Below are 19,703 nucleotides of genomic sequence, written 5' to 3'. Positions count from 1 at the left end.
GGGCTCCGCCAGCGCCAGCCTGTGAGGGCCATGGTGGGCGGGGCCTTCCCCGAGCGGCCGCCACGCCCCTTGCCCGGCGGGGGCGGGGGCAGGGAGAGAGCGTCCAGCCGGGGGGCGTGGTCGGGCGGCGCTGCGGCCCCGCCCCCGCGGCGCCGAGGGATGTTCCGTGGCGGCGGCGGCGGCGCCCGGGCTCGCCATGGTCTGAGCCGTGCGGGGCGCCGCGATGAACGGGGCGGCCCCGCCGCTCTTCGACCCCAAGGAGCGGGTGCTGAAGCTGGGCGAGAGCTTCGAGAAGCAGCCGCGCTGCGCCTTCCACACCGTCCGCTGTGAGAGGGGGGGTGTCGGGGTGGGCCGGGGCGGCCCCTCCCCCCTCGCCTCAGGGGGACCGTTGGTCCCGGGGCGGCGGGGGGGGGGAGGGGGGAGACGGGGCCCGGCCGTGTCAGTGCTCGCGCGTCTCCCGTCCGGCCCCCTCGGTTGGGGGGCCCCGGCGTCGCGGGGGCGGCGGGCCGGGAGCGGAGGGCTGGGGTGTCGCCGCGGCTCGGCGGAGGGGTTGGGGCGGCCCCGGGGAGCCCGCGCCGGGGCCGGGGGGCGGCGTTGGGCGCGGGCTGCGGGCGGCCGCCGGCGGGGCCAGGTGCGGTGAAGCTGCGGCGTCTGTGGGGCCCGCTGAGGTAGGCGCTGTGCGGCCGAGCAGGAAGAAACGCTTTCCCTTGAGGAGCTTATCTTTTTGGCAGATGGTTTGTACCGGGAGCGGGGCAGAAGTGGGCAGCTGAAATACAGGAGAGCTGCGGCCAAGGCCCAGGAAGCTGAAGTGACCTGCCCGAGCGCCTCCACGGGCCCTGCGGCGCACCTGGGAGCCGAGTCCCCACCGCTTGGGTCTTAGTCCAGGGTCCTGAGCAGCACCGTGCAGATCAGGTTTCGGTTGCCCCTGAGGGCCCTGGAGCTAGACCAACGAGCAAGCGTGTTGCTGGCGAGCTGTGCTGCCGTTGTGTCCAAATACTGTTCCGCGCTTCTTTCAGGGCACTAATTTGCTACGCTTCTTTTTTTGCATCCGCAATGGTGTCTCAGTGCAGTTCTGTTGAAAACTGAATGGGGTTGAAGCTCTAGCTTTGTCCTCTTTCCTTGTGCTTAGTTTTTAGAAGCTAAGTAGAAATCCAGCAATCAAAGGTTAAAGGCAGCATTAATCGCAAAGCTAGAATACCCTCCCTGAGTACATAATTACTATCTAGGGAGGTGTGTGCTCAAAGATTCTGAGGGTAGCTAGGAAACAAATGCTCTTAGGATTATAGTTCTGGTAATTTAGAACTGCCGCTTCTGTTTTTGATGTCTCGTTATTTATAGACTGATCCCCAAGGTTCAGTGTCGTGTATGTTCTCTAGAGAATGTGCTGTATGCTTTCATATGGTGCAGTGAGATGGGTAATGTGCAAACAGAATGGCACTTGGTGGGATTGTTTGCAACTTTGGGAGGGGAGGGGGCAAAAGCTATAAGTGGATTTAAACAAATGTGGTAACTTGAAATTTACCCTATTTTAAAGAGGACTAAAAATCTCTTTGGATACCTCTTACCCTTAAGATTTCTTGCTGACTCTTGTAATTTGATTTATTCTGAAACCTATTTTGAAATCTCTCTTTCAAGCCAACAAATGAGACATAGAAACCATCACATTTGTCAGTGCTGTCAAAGGCACATGCAAAATTATCTTTCTTTGACACCTGAGTTTTTGTTACAGATGAGTGAAGAGGCAGACATCTGCTGGTTAAAAATTAAGATTTGAAGACCAAATATGGACACTGAAATCAGTATCTCAGTTTTCTAAAGTTTTAACCACCTGGTGGCTATATTTAAAGGCAAAGATCTTCTCTAGTTCCCTATGAGAAACTCTGGAACTATTTTATGCTTAACCCTGTAAGACACTGTTTGGGGTTTTGCCTTCAACACTAGGTTAGTGGGGGCTGTTACCAGTGTCCTAAGCTCAAACTGTTCTGCTGTGTGCCTATTCCTGCCCACCGGCTCTTGAAGATTGTTTTTTTTGACCAGCTCATGTATAAGTTGGAGCCGTGCTTCCTAAGCTGTGGTCTGTGCCAACTGGCCAGTGGGTTATAAGCAGTATTGTTTAACTGGGAAGCTCCCCAGTTGTAACAGAGGGCTGCAGGCTGTGACCAGCAGGGCATGGCGTGACAGGTTGTGTGGCGGAGAGCGTGCTGTGCTGTGGCTGGGGACAGCGCCGCCTAATGGGTCCCCTTTACATGCCTAGTCCCTCTGTGTCTCTCCAGCTGTAACATGGTGCCTCTGTCCAGTACGTGAATCAAGGTACTCCTCGTCATCCCCTGGTGTGTGACTGGCCCTGTGCCAGCGTTTGCAGGAACCATGGTTCAAACATATTTTACAATGCTTGGCAGAGCCTCTTGATGCCATCTTACTCTTCCCTAGTTCTGTGCATGCTAGCCTTCTATAACTGAATTCTTCTGTGGTGGAACTAATACTTCAGAGGTAGCGATGTGTTACATAGTCCTGATGCCTGAATAGGTGTTCATTTTTAATGTCTCAGATTTTTGAAAAGAACCAGAAACTGATCTCTTTTGCTTAAAGCTTATTTTAAGGGATACTTTAGATGCTGAAAAAGATAAAAAGGAAAGAAATTACTTCCCAATTAAATATTCCACTTTTTGACCAAAATTAAAATATTGCAATAGAAGTATTGGTAGGCTTCTGATATGCCTATTATAGTAATCTGAAATGGATGCTGTAGTCAAATATTGGGGATCCATGTTGTCCTTTGCATTTTCAGTCACTTTTCTACACCTTCCATGTTTGGACTGAAATTATCAAGAATTGTTTCTTGTCTTTTTTCTGAAAACTAATTATGTGAGGGTTTTCTATCTTTATCCCTTAAGACCTAAAAGTGCTTTTTTTAATTTTTACCAAAAGATGTTAACACTTAGACTGAACATTGACTTTGAACTCTACTGACTTGTGGAATGATCTGATCTGGGGAATGGTAGATAGTACACTAGTAAAAAAAAAAAAAAAAAAAAAAAAAAAAAAAAAAAAAAGGCAATAACTTAATAGCCTTCAACTTCACAGCTTTGTGATTATTATCCAAAATGTGCTAGTGTTTAAAAGATTCCTGAAAAGCCTGTAGATAATCCAGTTTCTTCTTTTTTTAGATGACTTTAAGCCAGCATCTATTGATACATCCTGTGAAGGAGACCTTGAAGTTGGCAAAGGTGAACAGGTGACAATAACACTGCCAAATATTGAGGTGAGTTGGGTGGCTGAAGAGTAGCAGGCGTAAGGAAATGACTTATTTTGTTGTTATAAGTATATACTGAATACAGAAGGATATGAAGTTTCAGTGCTGTTTCAGAGCTGCCTGTGCAATTTTTAAAGTGTATAAAAACAATTGCTCTAAAAATGTAAAATTGCAAAGGGCCTAAACATTTAACAATTGTACTGTGACTTTAAGTGTATTCACTGTATTGGAAATATGCTGTAGGATGACCCTAAAGTGTTGTGTACATAGAAAAGCTCCATGTGGATGTTGGCAGTGCAAGTTTCCCCTTGGAGTTTACTGCTGTAGTGCAGTTCTAAAATGGGAAAGACTGGAAGGGGAAAATTTATTACCTGCCATCCTTCACTGCTCTGTTGATACTGTAACTGAAACCTCTTTTGGCAAAAGGAGTCTTGCAGTGAGCATGCCTCTCATTTGGAAATAAGCATTTAATCAGTTTTCAACTAAGGTAGGTGAAATCATGCCCCAGTTAGTCACCAGCTGCTTTTGGTCATGGCTAGCATGAATCTAATTTGAATTAACTGATGACAAATTTTTAAAGGCTAGAAAAGATCAGTTGTAATGAACTTGTCATTACTGTGATGGATTGTGTTCTCTTTATAAGAAAAAGACTACTGCAGTAACACTGATTAGACTCTTCTGATTTAATAGGGCTCAACTCCACCAGTGACTGTTTTCAAGGGCTCAAAGAAGCCTTACCTAAAAGAATGTATCTTAATTATCAACCATGACACTGGAGAATGTCGCCTAGAGAAACTTAGTAGCAACATCACTGTGAAAAAAACAAGGTGGGTGATTTACAGGAGAAACAACTATCCTCTACTTACTGTGGAAATCATTTTATTACTGAGTCTAAATTGGGATACACTTCCACCCACTGTTATTTTTAGCAAAACATCATTTTTGGAAAGTCCCTAGCTTTGCTCAATAGAGTGAAAAGCCTGTTTTTTCAGCACATTGACTTCATAGCTTTTGAGTCTTGACTGGTAAAAGAAATAGGAATGGGTTTTTAAACTGAAAAATTGCATGTTGTTGAAGGAATTATTTTCTAATGCATTTTGAGGGGAAAAAAATTCTGTTTGTAAAGTAGCTTGCCTACTGTCTTATGACTTCTATATGAGAAAATAGAAAAAAAATTGTCACATTTCAGTAATATTAATGGCTTTTTTCCCCCTCATACTGAATTTGCGATGATTTTTTTTCTTGCTGCTGAGTTCACATAAGTCACTTCCAAAAGAATTATTAAGAAGTACTCCTTAGGTAGCCAGGTGTAATAACAAATCAGCTGACATAGGATTAAAAAGTTATTGGCACTGTATATTAAAAAAAATCAATTATTAATACATTTATATGTAATTATATGCCAGTATGATAATGTAACTAGAAATCTAGTGATGCAGTTTAGAAAAGCATGACAAATAATTTCATAACGTAAGATACTGTTTGCATCTTGTCTTCTGGAATCATTTAAAATCTCTTGCTTCTACACACAGAGCTGAAGGAAGCAGTAAGGTCCAGTCTCGTATTGAGCAGCAACAGCAGCAAATGCGAAATGCAGCTAAGATTCCAAACAATGTTAAAAATTCTCCACCGAAAGAAAAGATTTTTCCGTCTTCTCCTATGGATGATATTGAACGAGGTAAGCAAACTCTGTCATATAAGCCTGAAAAGTTTCAGGAACTTTGCTCTTGGTTGGAAATAGCTTGTAAGAGCCAAGTTTTTTTTTTTTTTTTGGGGGGGGGGGCAGCGGTGTGTGTGTGTGTTTGTTTTTTAACTTTTTTCTTTCAGTTTGAGGTCCACACTGGAAGCTGAATATATGTATATGTATGCTTTACCCTTAGATTGAAATGACCACTCTGGCTCAAGTGGTAGTAAAATGAAACATTAAGAAGTTACAAAGATTTCCCCCCCCCCCCAACCTAAGCCTTATGAATGCCATGATTCACACTATCTTATTTCTCATCATTTCTGTCTTCTGCTGCTACTTTAATCAAGGATGTAGATCGGTTGTATTGTGGCACTGGAATTGACTCGGTCACCTCCCATTTTGACATTACTCCTCATTCTTTTTCTGCACTCAAACATATAGGTTACAGTGCTTTACAACTCAAAATACATTTTAAATTACTGGATGAGACTTATAAAAGGTGAGGTTCAAATGAAAGACAGCTAAAAGCCAGCATAAATCAACCCTTGAACAGTACCATATACTGCATTCTTGAAAGACTTTGATTTAGTGAAATTCTCATATTTCATTCAGTAGGAGCTTTATTTTCCTTTGGAGAACAAGAAAAATAGCAAGTGGTAATTACTTGCTGTATAAATGCTGACAGGTGGCAGTTTCATTGATTGGAATTGACATCTGCCTCCCAAGATGTTCTGAATTCCATTAAACGGATTTCAGATGTGTCATTATGAGGGTTTTTTCATTTTGGTCTTAAACTCTGACCAGAAATCTTTATACTACAAAACAATACTAGGATACCTCTAAAGTTGCAAAGACCAGAGTATCTGAGCGCATGAAATGAAAAGATGCTTTTTTTCTTGGTGGTCAGTGTGTGGGTTTTTTTTCCAGAACCTACTGCATGTCACCAAAGTGGCTGCCAACAAGTATCAAGTTCCTTTGTACTGCCAGTCTGGTTTTGACTACTATTAAAGAATGCAGAATAATTAAAAAACAGGGCTGGAAGGGACCTTTTAAGGTCATCTAGTCCATCCTTTTGTCCTAAAGTAGGATTTCTAACATGATGATTTAACCTGTCCTTAAAACCCTCCAGTGACAGATCCTGTGTTCTCCTTGGCAATCTATTCCAGAGCTTTGCTCTCTTTACAGTCAAGGATTTTGCTAATACCTAATCTGACATTAAGCCCACTATTATTTTTAAATTTATCATGCAAGTATAGAACAGGTTATTGTGCTTTTTAGCAGACCTTAATGTCCTCAAAGGCTGCTATATGTTTCCCATTCTCTGTATGCAATGGTGCCAGCTGGTTCAATATTTCCTTGGAAGTCAAGTCTTCTAGATCCCCAGTTCAATCTCATTCTCCTCTAGATAGACTCTGACTAGTCCAGAAACTTCCTGAAGTTCAGTGCCTAAAACCAGTTAGTGTTTCAGCTAAGGTTTTAGCGGTGCCAAGTAGAGCAAGAAGAGTGTCTTACAGGCTTTATTCATGTTTATATGCAAAGAATCACAGAATTGCAGAACAGCTGAGGTTGGCAGGCACCTCTGGAGACTGTCTAGTCCCAAGCAGGCTGCCCAGGACCATGTCCAGTCAGGTTTTGTATATCTCCAAGGATGGAGACTCCACAACCTCCCTAGGCAACCTATTCCAGTGTTTGACTACCCTAAAAGTGTGTGTGTGGGGGGGGGGAACTTTCTTTTGTTCAGATGGAATTTCCTGTTTTTCAGTGTGTCCATTGCCTCTTCTCCTGTCACTAGGCACCACTGAGAAGAGTCTGACTTGGTTTTCTTTACACCCTTTTATCAGATACTTATAAATATTGATAAGATACCTCTTGAGTCTTTTCTCCTCCAAGGTAAATAATCCCGGTTCTCTCAGCCTCTCCCTATATGAAGGATGCTCCTGTCCCTTAATCATCTTTGTAGCCCTTCACTGGACTCACTCCAGTGTCATGTCTCAGTATAATGTTTGTCATTTCTCTAGCAGCAGATGATGTGGTAGAACCATGTTTAGTGATTCACTGTAACCCACGCACCCTCTTCAGAACTATTGCTTGCTAAATTCTTCATCACATGGTTGTGTAACTGATTATTCCTGCTTAAGTGACTGCGCTTAAGTTTCTACTACCCTGAACTTATTTCTTTCAATCTTTTTTTTTTTTTCAAGATCACTTCTGTATATTCTAAATTTGTCTTCCAGTTATATCTACAACTCTTCCTTCCCTATTTGAGAATTTAAGTTCTCTTTAGCCTTTTTCTTTCAAAATTCTAGGTAGAGATCTTATTCCTTATGTTTTGGTATTAATTGTTAGCCACTTGCTTACAGTGTGGGCTTTTTTTTGTTTTTTTAATATGGTGAGAGCAGGAAGGAAGGGGAGTTAAGTGCATAGGACTTCAGTGGTGCCTGTCCATTAGCTTTCTGCCCCAGATGGATTGTAGGTCAGTCACTACTTTGGTCTTTCTTCTCCAGAAAGCCTAGAACTCTGAACTCTGGATAACTCAAGTTACTGTATAAAATTTCAATCTACCATGATTCAGTGCTCTGTTTCAGACTTCTTACTTCAGCAGCACCCCTGTACTTTTGCCCAATTATTATGTACCCTTTCTGCAAGACTAAACTCCCTCTATATGCTGGACTTCAGCAAGTATATATCACAAATGCATACTATGCAACACAATCTATACAGTTGTACCCTCTTAAATGTTATTTTAGTCAGGTGAGTTATTTCACCAAGAGTACAAGTTGTTTGAGTCATAGTTTGATGTGTTAACTTCCAGTATTTCTTGTCTACCTCTTGTTCTAGCTTTTTTTCCCAGACCTTTTTTCCCAGAGAACAAGGATCTGGTGAAATCCTCTGAGTTCTAAACTGCAGAGTTCCTTTGGGTCTTCTGTATGCTTAACTTGGTTTTGAGCAAAATGTCAGGCAGTCCAAACACATGTATTGATTGTAATGCTAAACTGCTAGGAAGCATTCTGGGTGCAGCTACTGACATCTTGTTACAGACTTATCTGTGTGTTTGTAACTGCAATTTTTATTTGGTGGAGGGCATCTTCAGGGATGCTAAAGAAAATACAGAAGACGTGCTAGTTGCAGAAGTTAAAGGCTGTGTGGGATGTACTACCTGTGGAGTGTGGGGTTAGCATTTGGGTTCACAGTCAACCTTGTTCTAATGATTGGCTTGAAAGGGAGAAACTGCTATTACTGTGGGAGCGGAAAACCACATTACGGGCTAGATGATCGCTTATACCCTTTTTTTTGTTCTTGTTTTTTTTCTGAGTTGCTACAATGCATAAATTCAAATATTCTCTGGCATGTACCTGACTTCTGTTAATTTCTTTTCTTTGTCCTTCTTATATTTCAACTATGTTGGATGTTAACTGAGAAACAAATCTCTTTTGCAGAGCTAAAAGCAGAAGCCAGCATCATGGACCAGTTGAGTAGCTCTGACAGTTCATCTGACTCTAAAAGTTCTTCATCCTCTTCATCCAGCAGTGAAAATAGTTCTAGTGATTCTGAAGATGAGGAGACAAAGTCCTCTCTTCCTATGTCAATGCCATATTTGCAGCCACAACCTACTGTATCTGCCATGCCACAACAGGCTGTCCCTGACAAAGATGCCAGTCATAACAGATCCCAGGAGAGCAGTGGTCATATGATGAATACACTACGTAAGTACAAAGGCTGTTCTTTTCTTAGTATACAATTCCAGACGTCGAGATTCTGAAAGGAAACCATATTGTTTTTAAGTATGTCTCTGTTATAATTAAAATTGTGGGAAGTGATGCTAGGGTTTGATTGTTCAGCAGAGGGCTGAATTAGACACTGGGATAAAAGTTTCTTGGCCCCCAGAGATATTAAATTAAAGCTGATTCAGTTGAAAACATTTCCTAAGCTCTTCTGGCTCTTTCCCAGTTATATACATTGGGACTGCAGAACAGTAATTTTGTATTGAAAAGATGTGAACTAACAGGGCACTCCCAAAACATATGCTTATAATTTCTTGGGTAGAACTATGGGAAAAATACTGTATTGGTAATACTCTGAATTACAGAAGAGACAGTATATTTTTAGCTGCTTCAGTTACTATTATTCATGGCATTGTTCCACTGGACAGCATGGCAAAATTCTCCTTTGCATGTAAAGGAAGGAGGCTATCTGCTTTAGGTGATACTATCTTATTTCACCCATTCAAACAACTGAAAAAGCAATTCAAAAAATTGCCGTGATCTTCTTCAAGAGGTGCTTACTGCACAGCCTGGAATTGAATGCTCAATGTAGTCCAAAAGGAAATGTTTGGACAGGGGGGAAAACAAACAAACAAACAAAAAAACCCCCAAACAAACCAACAACTAGGTAGGGAATCGTTTAAGTTAGGTATCTAAATAGATATAGCAGAAATATTCAGATGGAGAAGCTGTGAGTATTCAGCTATGGTGACTCTTTGAAAATGATTGCCTCTTTAATTAGGTGCCTAGCTGCAGGCTCCCAGTTTGTGAAAAGATTCCCATAAGCCTGGTTTGCCAAGATCTTTAAGGTTTATCATTTATATGTAAACTGGTTATACTGAAATCTTAGACTCTGGCATGTCTACTTCATTACTTAATAGATAATGCAAACTTTTTTTTTAGTAGCTAGTATTTAAATACACAAACATCTGTGCCATTTATTTATGTATTGCATTAACAGAGATAAGATTAGACTGAAAAGTCCTGTGACTTCTTCATGTTAAAGTTCTAAATGCTGTTCTCATTTTACTGCCGCTGTAGAGAACAATGTCTCCATGTTTATAATTTGCATAACTTTAGTGTGTCACTTACTTCAACCTTTATTCACAAATGGGATTTCCCATTCTGTGTGCTTTAAATAAGCATTCCGAAAATGAAATTAAGCTCTGTCCCCAGTGACGGAATCCCAGCTGGCAAAGTTTCCCCTGAGAAATACATGTACAAGTACAGGTGGCCCAGTCCATTAGTTCCAACAGTCATAGTGAGAAAAAATGCTGCTTAAAGCCTGACAACATTAAAACTAGAACAGGGGAAGTTGGTGACTTGATGGTGCTTGAGAACCATGTCGTCAGGTGGATCGTCTCTGCAGCATCGAGCCTCAGGCTTGAGTATCTGAGCTTGCCTAGATCTTTAGCTTAATCCTCTGTACTTGTGTTACGGTTATTGATCTATTGACTGCTTAAAACATTGTCTCCAACTTCCAGTATTGGTAACACTTAAAATACACTTCAAGAAGGCAAAGATCAAAAAAAAAAAAGAAGAAAAGTCATTTTCAAGGCAAATGTGTTTCTCTAGCTCCCTTGCTGAGAAAATCTGGCAGGAGAGGGGGAAAATAACAGGGAAACTGGAGAAACTAGATGGATAGCACATGGTTCTAGGTTGGATGGCAAGTGGTTTCTCACTCGGGGTCCTGTACAGGAATGTCTTTCATCTCAAATACTGTTTTACAAAAATAAAATACTGAAGCAACAAATGTCAGCACAAGCTGTTTGCTCGTCTAATCCCGTTTTGAGCTTTGACTGCCTATGTGCCTGCCTGTAGAATCAGCGTCATAGTGGGTAATAGTGAAGCTTTTCTTTGGCTTGCTGTGTGCAGTCAGAAAGCTAGGTCGGAGCTAGGGAGCAGACTTTCATCTTGCATATGGAAATCATACACCTGAAATTTTGTGGAAAACAGCAGTGAGGCCTACCCTCAAAATACTACTACTTTTTTCTTCTTTTAACTTTCAGAAGTTAATTACGTAGGCTCATGACTTGCATCATGGTATAGTTTGCAAGTGCTGGCACTACTTAATCTGCTCTTAATATTTAATGATATGTTGCTTTCTGTTAATATTTTATTTAAACGAGAGTTGTATTAAATTTTTTTCCAAAGCAAAATCAGCATAAATTCACTATTCTGGGGTTGTCTTATGTACACAGCATTCAATACAACTTCTTCTCTTGATACTTGGTGCTGGTACAGCAGCAGTCATGAAATAATTTTTCACTGTGCTAGTTTGGCATTAGTGTGACAACTGAGATCTGTGAAACATGAATCACTTTTTTTTTTTTTTTTTTAATTTCCCTGGTCCCCAATAACTTACATGAATACAGTTAAATGTATTACAGTCACCAATTTAAAAGTTTAGGAAATGTTGTAATTTGCAGTGCAGTCTGTTTCACCATCTTGATATTGCTAATCAGCAGTTGGCACTGTAAAAATTGAATTGACTTTTTTTTTTTCAGTTTTATTGCTGGCTTGTAATTACAGTTGAGTCTACATGTTTCTTCAGAGCCCTACTTAAATGAACTCTACATTCTTGCACTAAACTCACCTGAAAACCACCAGTCTAGTCTGTGTTATTCTGCCCTTTTTCTGAAGGTGTATTTTAGGAGGTAGGGGATATAAAAATGGGCCCAACAGTTTTCCCTGAAAATGAATCCTAATACTTTATTTCTGATTCTGGAACTTRGAGTTCCTGTTTTTCCCATCTGTTGGTTTTCACAAGTGTTAGTGTCTTTGGCTGGTGTTAGAAGGTTTGTTTAATTTCTATGAAGTATGTTGAAGTAACTTTTGAGGACTGCAGAATCACTATTTGGAAGGTTATCTTTTTTGTTCTTACTCCCAGTCCTCTCCTGATGCAAGTAGTTTATAAAGGGATTTTTTTTTTTAAGAACTTACCATTGAAAGGAAAATATGAAAATGCTTGAGTCTAATTTCCTAATGCCATTCTCTGTCTTGAAATATTCTTTCTCAGGATACTGTGTTGCCCTGAATAATACTTGACAAATTATTTTTTTCTTTAAAAACTGCTTTTTAACTTCATATTAAAATAATATGGCTGTAAATGCTGTGTCTATATAGGATTGGAAAAAAATCAGACTATAGTAGCACTTTAAAGATTGCTGCAAACAGCCATCTTCACTGCTTGTATCTTACATAAACAGTGTTTTCTGCTTTGTTGCAGAGAATCATGTACCACTTTTTAAGCTTTACTGGTGACATACTGCAAAATGAAAGAAGGCTGAATGCAGCCATATTAAAGACTTCAGTGTTACTGGCAGAAAGTATCTGCTTGATAACAAAAGAGCCAATCTGAGTGTCATGTTGGCTTACCCTCTTGGGAGTTACTCTTACTCATCCGCAAAAGTGATCACTGAAGGGTGCTGCAACTGAGGAAAGAGCATGTGAAAATACTGTGACTAGTCAGTTTCTGTAATTTTTTGGCTGTTTAGACCATTTTTGCACAACCCTGAGTTTTGTTGTTTTTTTTTTATGGTGGTTTGGCAAGGGAGGTGTGAATAAAAGCTTACTAGCTGGAACAAATTCTTTTAAAGTGAGTGGGAAGTTGCTAGATTTGATGAGAAGTCTTCATAGCATCCTGTTATATTTCTTGTTAGTTATCTGTCATCCTGGAAAGATTCCCTCCTTCCCACCTCCTGAGCTTATGGACATCTATGAAAGCATAATGTAGGCTTTCTTCTGACTTCCCCATTTTGAAATATATATAGTCACCAAATTAAAGTGCCATGTAAAATTTCTTTTGATGTTTTGTTTGTTCACTTGTTCCAAAACCTGTTTGAAATAGTAGGTCACTGATACATCTTTAAATGGTACATCAAAGAGCTGCTCTTGATTGAGACACTACTTTGTTTTCAAGCACAGCCCAGTAGTATTCACATGTACTTAAAAAGAACAACAACAAAACAAACAAACAAACAAAAACCCCTCTTGTTTTCTTACAGAACTGCATTCACCAGCAGTTTTCCCATTTAGGTAGTATGAAGATGTGGGTGACAAAGATAGGTGTTGCTTGTTGTGATCTGGTGGTATTAAATGAATGCATTGGTGTCCAATAAGCTGATGGCTTTCCTACAGGGAATGCTAAGATTTTAAAATTGCAGAAGTGTGATCTCCCTAAGGTTCTGTTGCTGAGGAGTTAGGTTCTATGCCTAGTCATTCACTTATGGCATGTTTTGATATTAGTTTTTGTAAGCCTTTAATTGGGAAAGGGGAAAATCTTGAAAGAATTTTCTTGATAAAGACTAATGATGATACTCTCTTTTTAGGAAATGACTTGCAGCTGAGTGAATCTGGAAGCGATAGTGATGACTGAACAAATTTTTGGCCTTAAATATATCACCTTTTTTGCTAAAGTTGTCTTAGCATCTGTTTTGCACTAAGATTAGATTACCAGAGACTGGAATGAATGTCCTCAGTTTTGATAATGAAGACATCTTAATTTTCTACTGACACATCACATCTATGATTCAGCAGCATTGATATCTTGTCAGTGCTTTGGTTATGTGTTTATCTTCCAAATTACTGTATTTACAGTAAAAATGTGTATGATCTGATTTTGATTATTTTTGCCTCAGCCACCTGTTGTACTTGAAACTGATTTGTAACAGCTAGTTACTTTATATAAATAGTTATGGAATGGAGAAATTTCTGATATTTATGGAGGCAAGTTTCCTTCCTATCATTTAAATATTGAATGCTGATCTTGCAACTCTTACTTGGAGGGGGTGAAAGGGAGAACAACTAAATGAAGTCGGCTGTGTCAGCTACACTTTTTGTTCAGTTCACAGTTCATATCTTTAAGGAAACTGCTGAATAATGTGGTCCACTAAGTGCAGTTAGTTTACAATTGTTCAACACATTGCTGAATTCTTAATTTCATTGTATTATAGGACTTTATATTTCTGAGCCTCAAGATTCCTAAGGGAACCTGTCTATTTTCTGCCTTTTTATGCAACTTGAATGGGCTGGTCTTTTTACAACTTTTTTGTATCTAAATTTAGATAACTGCAGAGAGCAATGAATTTCCTTCATTTAATTCTGTAACAGAAATCAGAAAATTTCTTTGTAGGAGTATAAAAGTAATTTAATAAAGCAATATTTATAATTTTAATGAGGCTGATTCTGTTTTGACTGGTTAAGAATTTCGCTTTCTACTTATAAGTAGTCATGCCAGTGAACAAGACAGCTCATCTGAGAAAAAAAAAAAAAAAAAAAAAGCAGTGAAGTGGCACCTAATACACATTCCTCACCCAGTCTGCAGGGCTTAGGTGTTTGTTGCTGTTACCTACATTGAGACAAGCACTAGCAAGAGCTTGCTGAATGATTACAGCAATGCTAGTGTACTACTGAGTTTTTTTAATAGATTATATCCCAATGTCATTGGTAAGCAATACTGCATTAGAGGAAAAAAAGGTGTTTGTCTAGTCTTATTTCTTCCTCATTTAAATTTATGTTTAAAGATCTGAAGAACCTCAGGTAAGAATCAAATTTTCATCCTGTAGTTTACTACTGAAGGGTTTTGTAACTAACAATAGCAAATGTCTGTGGGATGAATATTGATGAGAAATCTCTGTTCAGTCTTGCACAGAAGTCTCCCCTTTGCTAGACTGGTCATTGAATCACAGCTCCGTCTCTAAACTGAGGACTGAATTCTATATCTAAGCCTGAATGTCATGGCATGAAATGCACACTCAGTTAATGTATACAATAGATGGTACTAGACAAGCTTATTCTCTTAACTACTGGGAGTATCAGCCCACAGTTCCATCTAGATGGATTAAGAGGCCATAAATGGGGCTACCTCTTACAAAGAAACTTTTGTAGGTACCACAAGGCAAAAGGGAAATGTTGGAAATGCTGCTTCCTGATCCTTCCCACCTCAAACTCTGATTTGTTTCCCATACTAGGGCACTTGACCTTGGTCTACACCAGATAATAGTTTTATAGTCTTGCAGCTTTCTGAGGTTGGTATCTTAAGAAGCAAAACATTTTTTTTGAGGTTTACACTCTAATAAGTAAAAAGCTCAATTTAATGAGTGTGGATGAACTGGTCTTTGAGAAAGAAGGGCTGCTGAGCAGCCTAGAGAAAGGATGCTATGTAACAACCACTGTAAGATCCTTTTCCTCTGAAAAAGGTTCAAGATTGAAAGTGTATTGAGCTCTCTGATAGAGCATAACTCCTTTACGGGGTCAGGAAGGAGATGTAGTCAGAGCCCTGTGTGCTGCTTATTTTGTGCAGCTTTGAGGCTCCAGCTTGAGTTCTCCCCTCAGATAATAAGAGGGCTTATCCCACTTGGAAGGCTTTCACCGTCTTACCACCACAAGCTGACTTTTTAGGAACTGTGGCTTGGTAATAGCTTATTTCAGGAAATGCCATTTGAGGAATATTGTTGGTATTGGAACTCTGCTAGAGTGCACAGTTTTTGGCACCTGCTGCTAGTAAAGTCTGCTAGGGCAWTGTGAAGAGCTGAGATGTTGTAGAAAATCTTAAGACAAAAAGAGAAGCCTGCGAACTAAATAAAAAAGGGGGACACAATATAGCAGTGGGCTGAAGTAAAATGCGTTCTTTTCTTCCTTTTYCTCTGCTCCCAACAACTTATGTCAAAGCCTTCCTTTAGACCCAAGCAAACTTTGCGAGAATCTTTGTGGGAGAGATTTGAATCTTGTTTGCCTATGAGTAAGAAGTGCCTACCTATCATTAGAAAGTACCCGAGAGAAAAAACTTGCCTTACTRCACCTTGGGACCCATCAGCCAAGGCCTTGTGCCTGAGTTGTTCTGTCAGTCAGTAGGTAGCTCCCTTCTTGGGTGTGCCAAAAGCAGCATCTCAGATGGGAGCAGATAGATAACATCATTTAGTGATGCTGCTGTTTTTTCTGAATAACACCGCATTCAGGGCCCATGGGAGTGAGCAGATATGTGGAAGACACTGACCAGACCAGGATGTAAGTCATGGAGTGTAGGTGTATATACCATGGACTATATGCACTCTTCCTTCAGTAACAAAACTAGCAAGTACACCCCACCAGTATCTGGTGTACATRTGCTAACGTATACAAATACTTAAATACAGCTCTGGGAGCAAAGTAAACTTCCAAGTTCTAGATTCTTGGGACTATAACTAACCACGTGCTATCGTTAGGGTTTGATCTTTGGGTTGAAAGCTTTCTAGGATGGGAAGAATCTCTGTTATGCTTTTGTGTAGCACATAGTACAAAGTGATCAGTGGCCACTCAGGCAGTACCCTGCACAAATAAGTATGTGACTTAGATGGATGTATTCTGTCAAATGCACAGTTGTGATAATTCAGGAAAGGCTCCCTTTAAATATCAAGGTATGATACGAACTCTGGAACAGAGTTTTTATAGAAATAAGGGTGTGGTGGGGAAATAACAGATCTTATTACAGGGTAAAGGAAAAGTGCTGCATGCTGATATAGCCCAAATGTATATGATCTGACTCCCCCTTCTCCATGTAAGTGTCATGAACACAGAAAGTAAGCTAAAGAGCTTGTTTGGATCTCTCATTCTACAGCAGGGATTGACTTGGATCTCATTTGAGACTTGCCTGGGGGTATTTGCTCCCCTRTGGCTTGTTCCGTGCTCATTGTTGAGCTACTCGCATCTCCTACTGGAGTGCATTATCAAATGACAGAGGTGAGAAAGTCATTGTATGGAGATTTGGAAGCAGGATGAAGTGATGTATTTTATCAATAGAAAAAGCTATCAGGGGTTTTTTTTTTTTTTGGTTTGAGAATTTTTTTTTTCAGACCCTGATTTGGAAATTCCTTTCCTCTCCTTTAAAAATCAATTTTATTTCTGTCATGTCTGCTTAACTAGAAATGAGTAAAATCAATAACTGATACAGGTTCTTGTGACCACTGTAAACTCTGAATGCCTATTTCAGAATATTCTCAAACATGTCTGGTTCTTTCTCCTGACTCTCATCTATTCTGTCTTTACACCCAGCAATATAAAGCATATGTGTGTGTATGTATCTTTAAGTGGTATGTACACTTGGAGAATAATGATCATATAAGTACAATTTTTATTCTGCCATTATAGTGAAGTCATAATGTATATGTTTTGGATTTGAGGAACATCTGCGTATCACATTGATTAAATCCAAAACACCTTCTGTGCCAAATGCAACTGAGAACTTCAAGTTTTTCAGTCTTATGACTACCGCAGTGCTGAGGACTCCTACAACAACAGCTCATCTGAGCCTTCTCTGTGCAGAACCTGATATGTGCAGAAATTTTCTAGTAACTACAACTTCAGGGTTGCAGTATTCAACCCTGGATAAGTCCTGAAATGGTGGTAACATGCTTGCCAATTGTAAATACCTTGCCTGATAGTTTCCAATTTTTGTATATAAATGTTGAATATCAAAAAGATTTCTGTCCTACTCTTGTTTTTCATGAACCCTACCTTGGGGCAGTTGGACAGGCTAAGGTGATCTCTTTAGGGCAGCCTTGGTACCACTGTATTCCATGACTCACACTGGCATTGCCATTTACTTGGGGTTTTAAGTCTACCTGTAATACACTTTTGAGATCCTTGCCCATAATGCTGTAACATGCCTTTTGGAAGTTCTAAATTATGAACATCAAACTTAAAATCAATTCCATGCATTTTTTTTAGCTGCTTGACAAGTGATAATCTTATTTCCTGCATAATCTCTGAAAATCATTTTGATATCTAGGTATGGGTTATTGAAAACAGCTGGTCCATCAAAATCATGATATCAACATCAGCTGGAACACAGCACATGGTAGAGTTTATTGTTAAGGCACTTAATATGATCAGCTTTATTGCATAAGCTTTTTTTTATTTTGAAGGGAGATGAGAGATAACAATTTTTCAGATTAAAGGACTTCAGTAAGTCACTTCTATGCTGACAGGCAGTGAATCATCTTGAGAACRGAGCAACAATACTTCTAAGAACTATTATTTGCTGGGTCTTTCTTGACTGATTACTGGGGAATCAAACATGAAGAGATTGCCTCAGATAATAGTTTGCTTGGTTGACAAAATTTTTTGGCCACAATCATTGTATCATTTCTGGCCAACATCACAGAATCGCTGAGGTTGGAAGGGACCTCTGGAGATCATCTAGTCCAACCCCCCTGCTCAAGCAGGGTCACCTAGAGCATGTTGCCCAGGATTGAATCCAGGCGGGTTTTGAATATCTCCAGAGAAGGAGACTCCACAACCTCTCTGGGCAACCTGTTCCAGTGCTCTGTCACCCTCACAGTGAAAAAGTATTTCCTCATGTTCAGATGGAATTGTCTGTGTTTCAGTTTGTGCCCGTTGCCTCGTGTCCTGTCACTGGGCACCACTGAAAAGAGTCTGGTCCCATCCTCTCGACGCCCTCCCTTCAGATACTCGTACGCATTGATAAGATCTCCTCTCAGCCTTCTCTTCTCCAAGCTAAACAGGCCCAGCTCTCTCAGTCTTTCCGCATAAGAGAGATGCTCCAGTCCCCTAATCATCTTTGTAGCCCTTCGCTGGACTTGCTCCAGTAGCGCCACATCCCTCTTGTACAGAACTGGATGCAGTACATTTTTGATTTTCTTTAGAATTTCTGCAGGAAGGTTTCTGAGAACAACCTAACAGACTGTCAAATGATTCTTAAACAGAAAAGGTAACGATACCTAGGCTGGACAGAGAGGAAGAGGCCCAGTGGCGGAAAGAGCAGATGCCTTGGCTCATGATGGTTCCTAAACTGCATGTTCACAGTACATGCAAGTTTCTTCTTTCATGCCACTTTTTGAGGTCATTCAGCTAACTGTGTCAGCAAGGTGCCAAGCGCAGTCTAAGAAGACATGCGGTTCAGACCAGCTTTTCGAAGAAGCTTAAGAATTAGGAAGAGAGAAGTCTTGAGTAAGGTTTTCTGTTCTGTTTTGTTTAAATATACATTTCTACTGTTTTCAGGGAGATAGGAGAAATGAGAAATCAAGGTGAGGAGGTACTGAAACCCAGGAGTGGGCTGAATTAGTGAAAAGTCCTAAAATAATCTGTTGTTGGGGCTTTTATTTCAGAGCTTGCAAACTCTGGTGTTGGAGGAAGACTCCTGAATAGCAGAGCTTAGAATCTGTGTCAGCAGGGGAGAACTATTCAGCTTCTAAACAGAGATACCAGCTTGATATGATACAGGGTTTTCATAAAAACTATGCTGCCTCTGCTGCAGTTAAAGAAAGCAGGGTCTGGCCTGCTGGGAACAGCGAGGGCTGGGGCTGTAGTTGTTTCTGTGGCTTTCCGAATCCACAGAAGAAATGAGTGTGTTCTCACATTTTCCTTCTCTGAAAAGCAACTCCCTCTGCTGTGGTGAGGAAGGAGTGGAGGTTAGAGGCAAAGATGAAGGAGCCTTTCATTCAACAGAGAGGGCTTTGTTGCTGTACAACACATACCTGGTGAGTTAGCAGCTGAGACCTCTCTCAACTCCCTTTAAACAGGGCCCTTGTTACAGAACCTGTTCTCCATCTCTCGTCTCCCCTATGTTGTCTTTCTATGCAGCTTGGGTTTGTCTCCTGAAAATTCATACCTGGCTTATTTTTCTAAGTGTGCCTACACACGATAGAAGGTTATTTGTTCCCTCTAGGAGATGAGGCCTTCTTCATGCTGTTACTTAAAGAAAAGTGGAGTGTCTTAGAAAGGTAATTAAAGAAGACCCAACAACAACCCAAACTGTTCTTTAATCTCTTCAGTTTCACTTCCACATGCTGTGTATCTTGTTCTACCAGTTTCAATGCCCTTGCAAAACAGTTGCACAAYGACTTCCTCTTAGCAACCAGCAGAATTAAATTTGAGCTCTCCTAATTGGCTGTACCTTTTCTAAGATCCTCAATGTATTGAGTTTCCAGTAAACTCTGCAAACCCCCCCTTTTCCCACACCTTTTCATTACCACAACTTCTGGGATAAACGCTCATGTACTGC

At 40.5% G+C, this 19,703-nt stretch overlaps 1 protein-coding gene across 5 annotated transcripts; it reads left to right on the top strand.

Moving 5' to 3' along the window:
• The first annotated feature begins 134 nt into the window (after positions 1 to 134).
• On the top strand, positions 135 to 13,877 carry EAF2 (ELL associated factor 2). Of its 5 annotated transcripts, none has more exons than XM_026082180.1 (6): positions 135 to 319; positions 3,168 to 3,262; positions 3,944 to 4,080; positions 4,786 to 4,931; positions 8,378 to 8,644; positions 13,033 to 13,877. In XM_026082180.1, exons 1-6 carry the CDS (start codon positions 160 to 162, stop codon positions 13,077 to 13,079), a joined length of 852 nt encoding a protein of 283 aa, XP_025937965.1. In that variant the 5' UTR covers positions 135 to 159; the 3' UTR covers positions 13,080 to 13,877. The 5 variants fall into 5 exon arrangements, with proteins under 5 accessions (XP_025937965.1, XP_025937966.1, XP_025937968.1 ...); XM_026082181.1 differs by having other exon boundaries at positions 149 to 326; XM_026082183.1 differs by lacking the exon at positions 135 to 319 and adding an exon at positions 823 to 912.
• The last annotated feature ends 5,826 nt before the right edge of the window (positions 13,878 to 19,703 follow it).

The sequence above is a fragment of the Apteryx rowi genome, unplaced genomic scaffold, assembly GCF_003343035.1.
Source record: "Apteryx rowi isolate R43461 unplaced genomic scaffold, aptRow1 scaffold_57, whole genome shotgun sequence".
Classification (NCBI taxonomy): Eukaryota; Metazoa; Chordata; class Aves; order Apterygiformes; family Apterygidae; genus Apteryx; species Apteryx rowi.
Note: the sequence above shows the minus strand (reverse complement) of the source record. Positions and strands in the feature narration are given on the sequence as shown.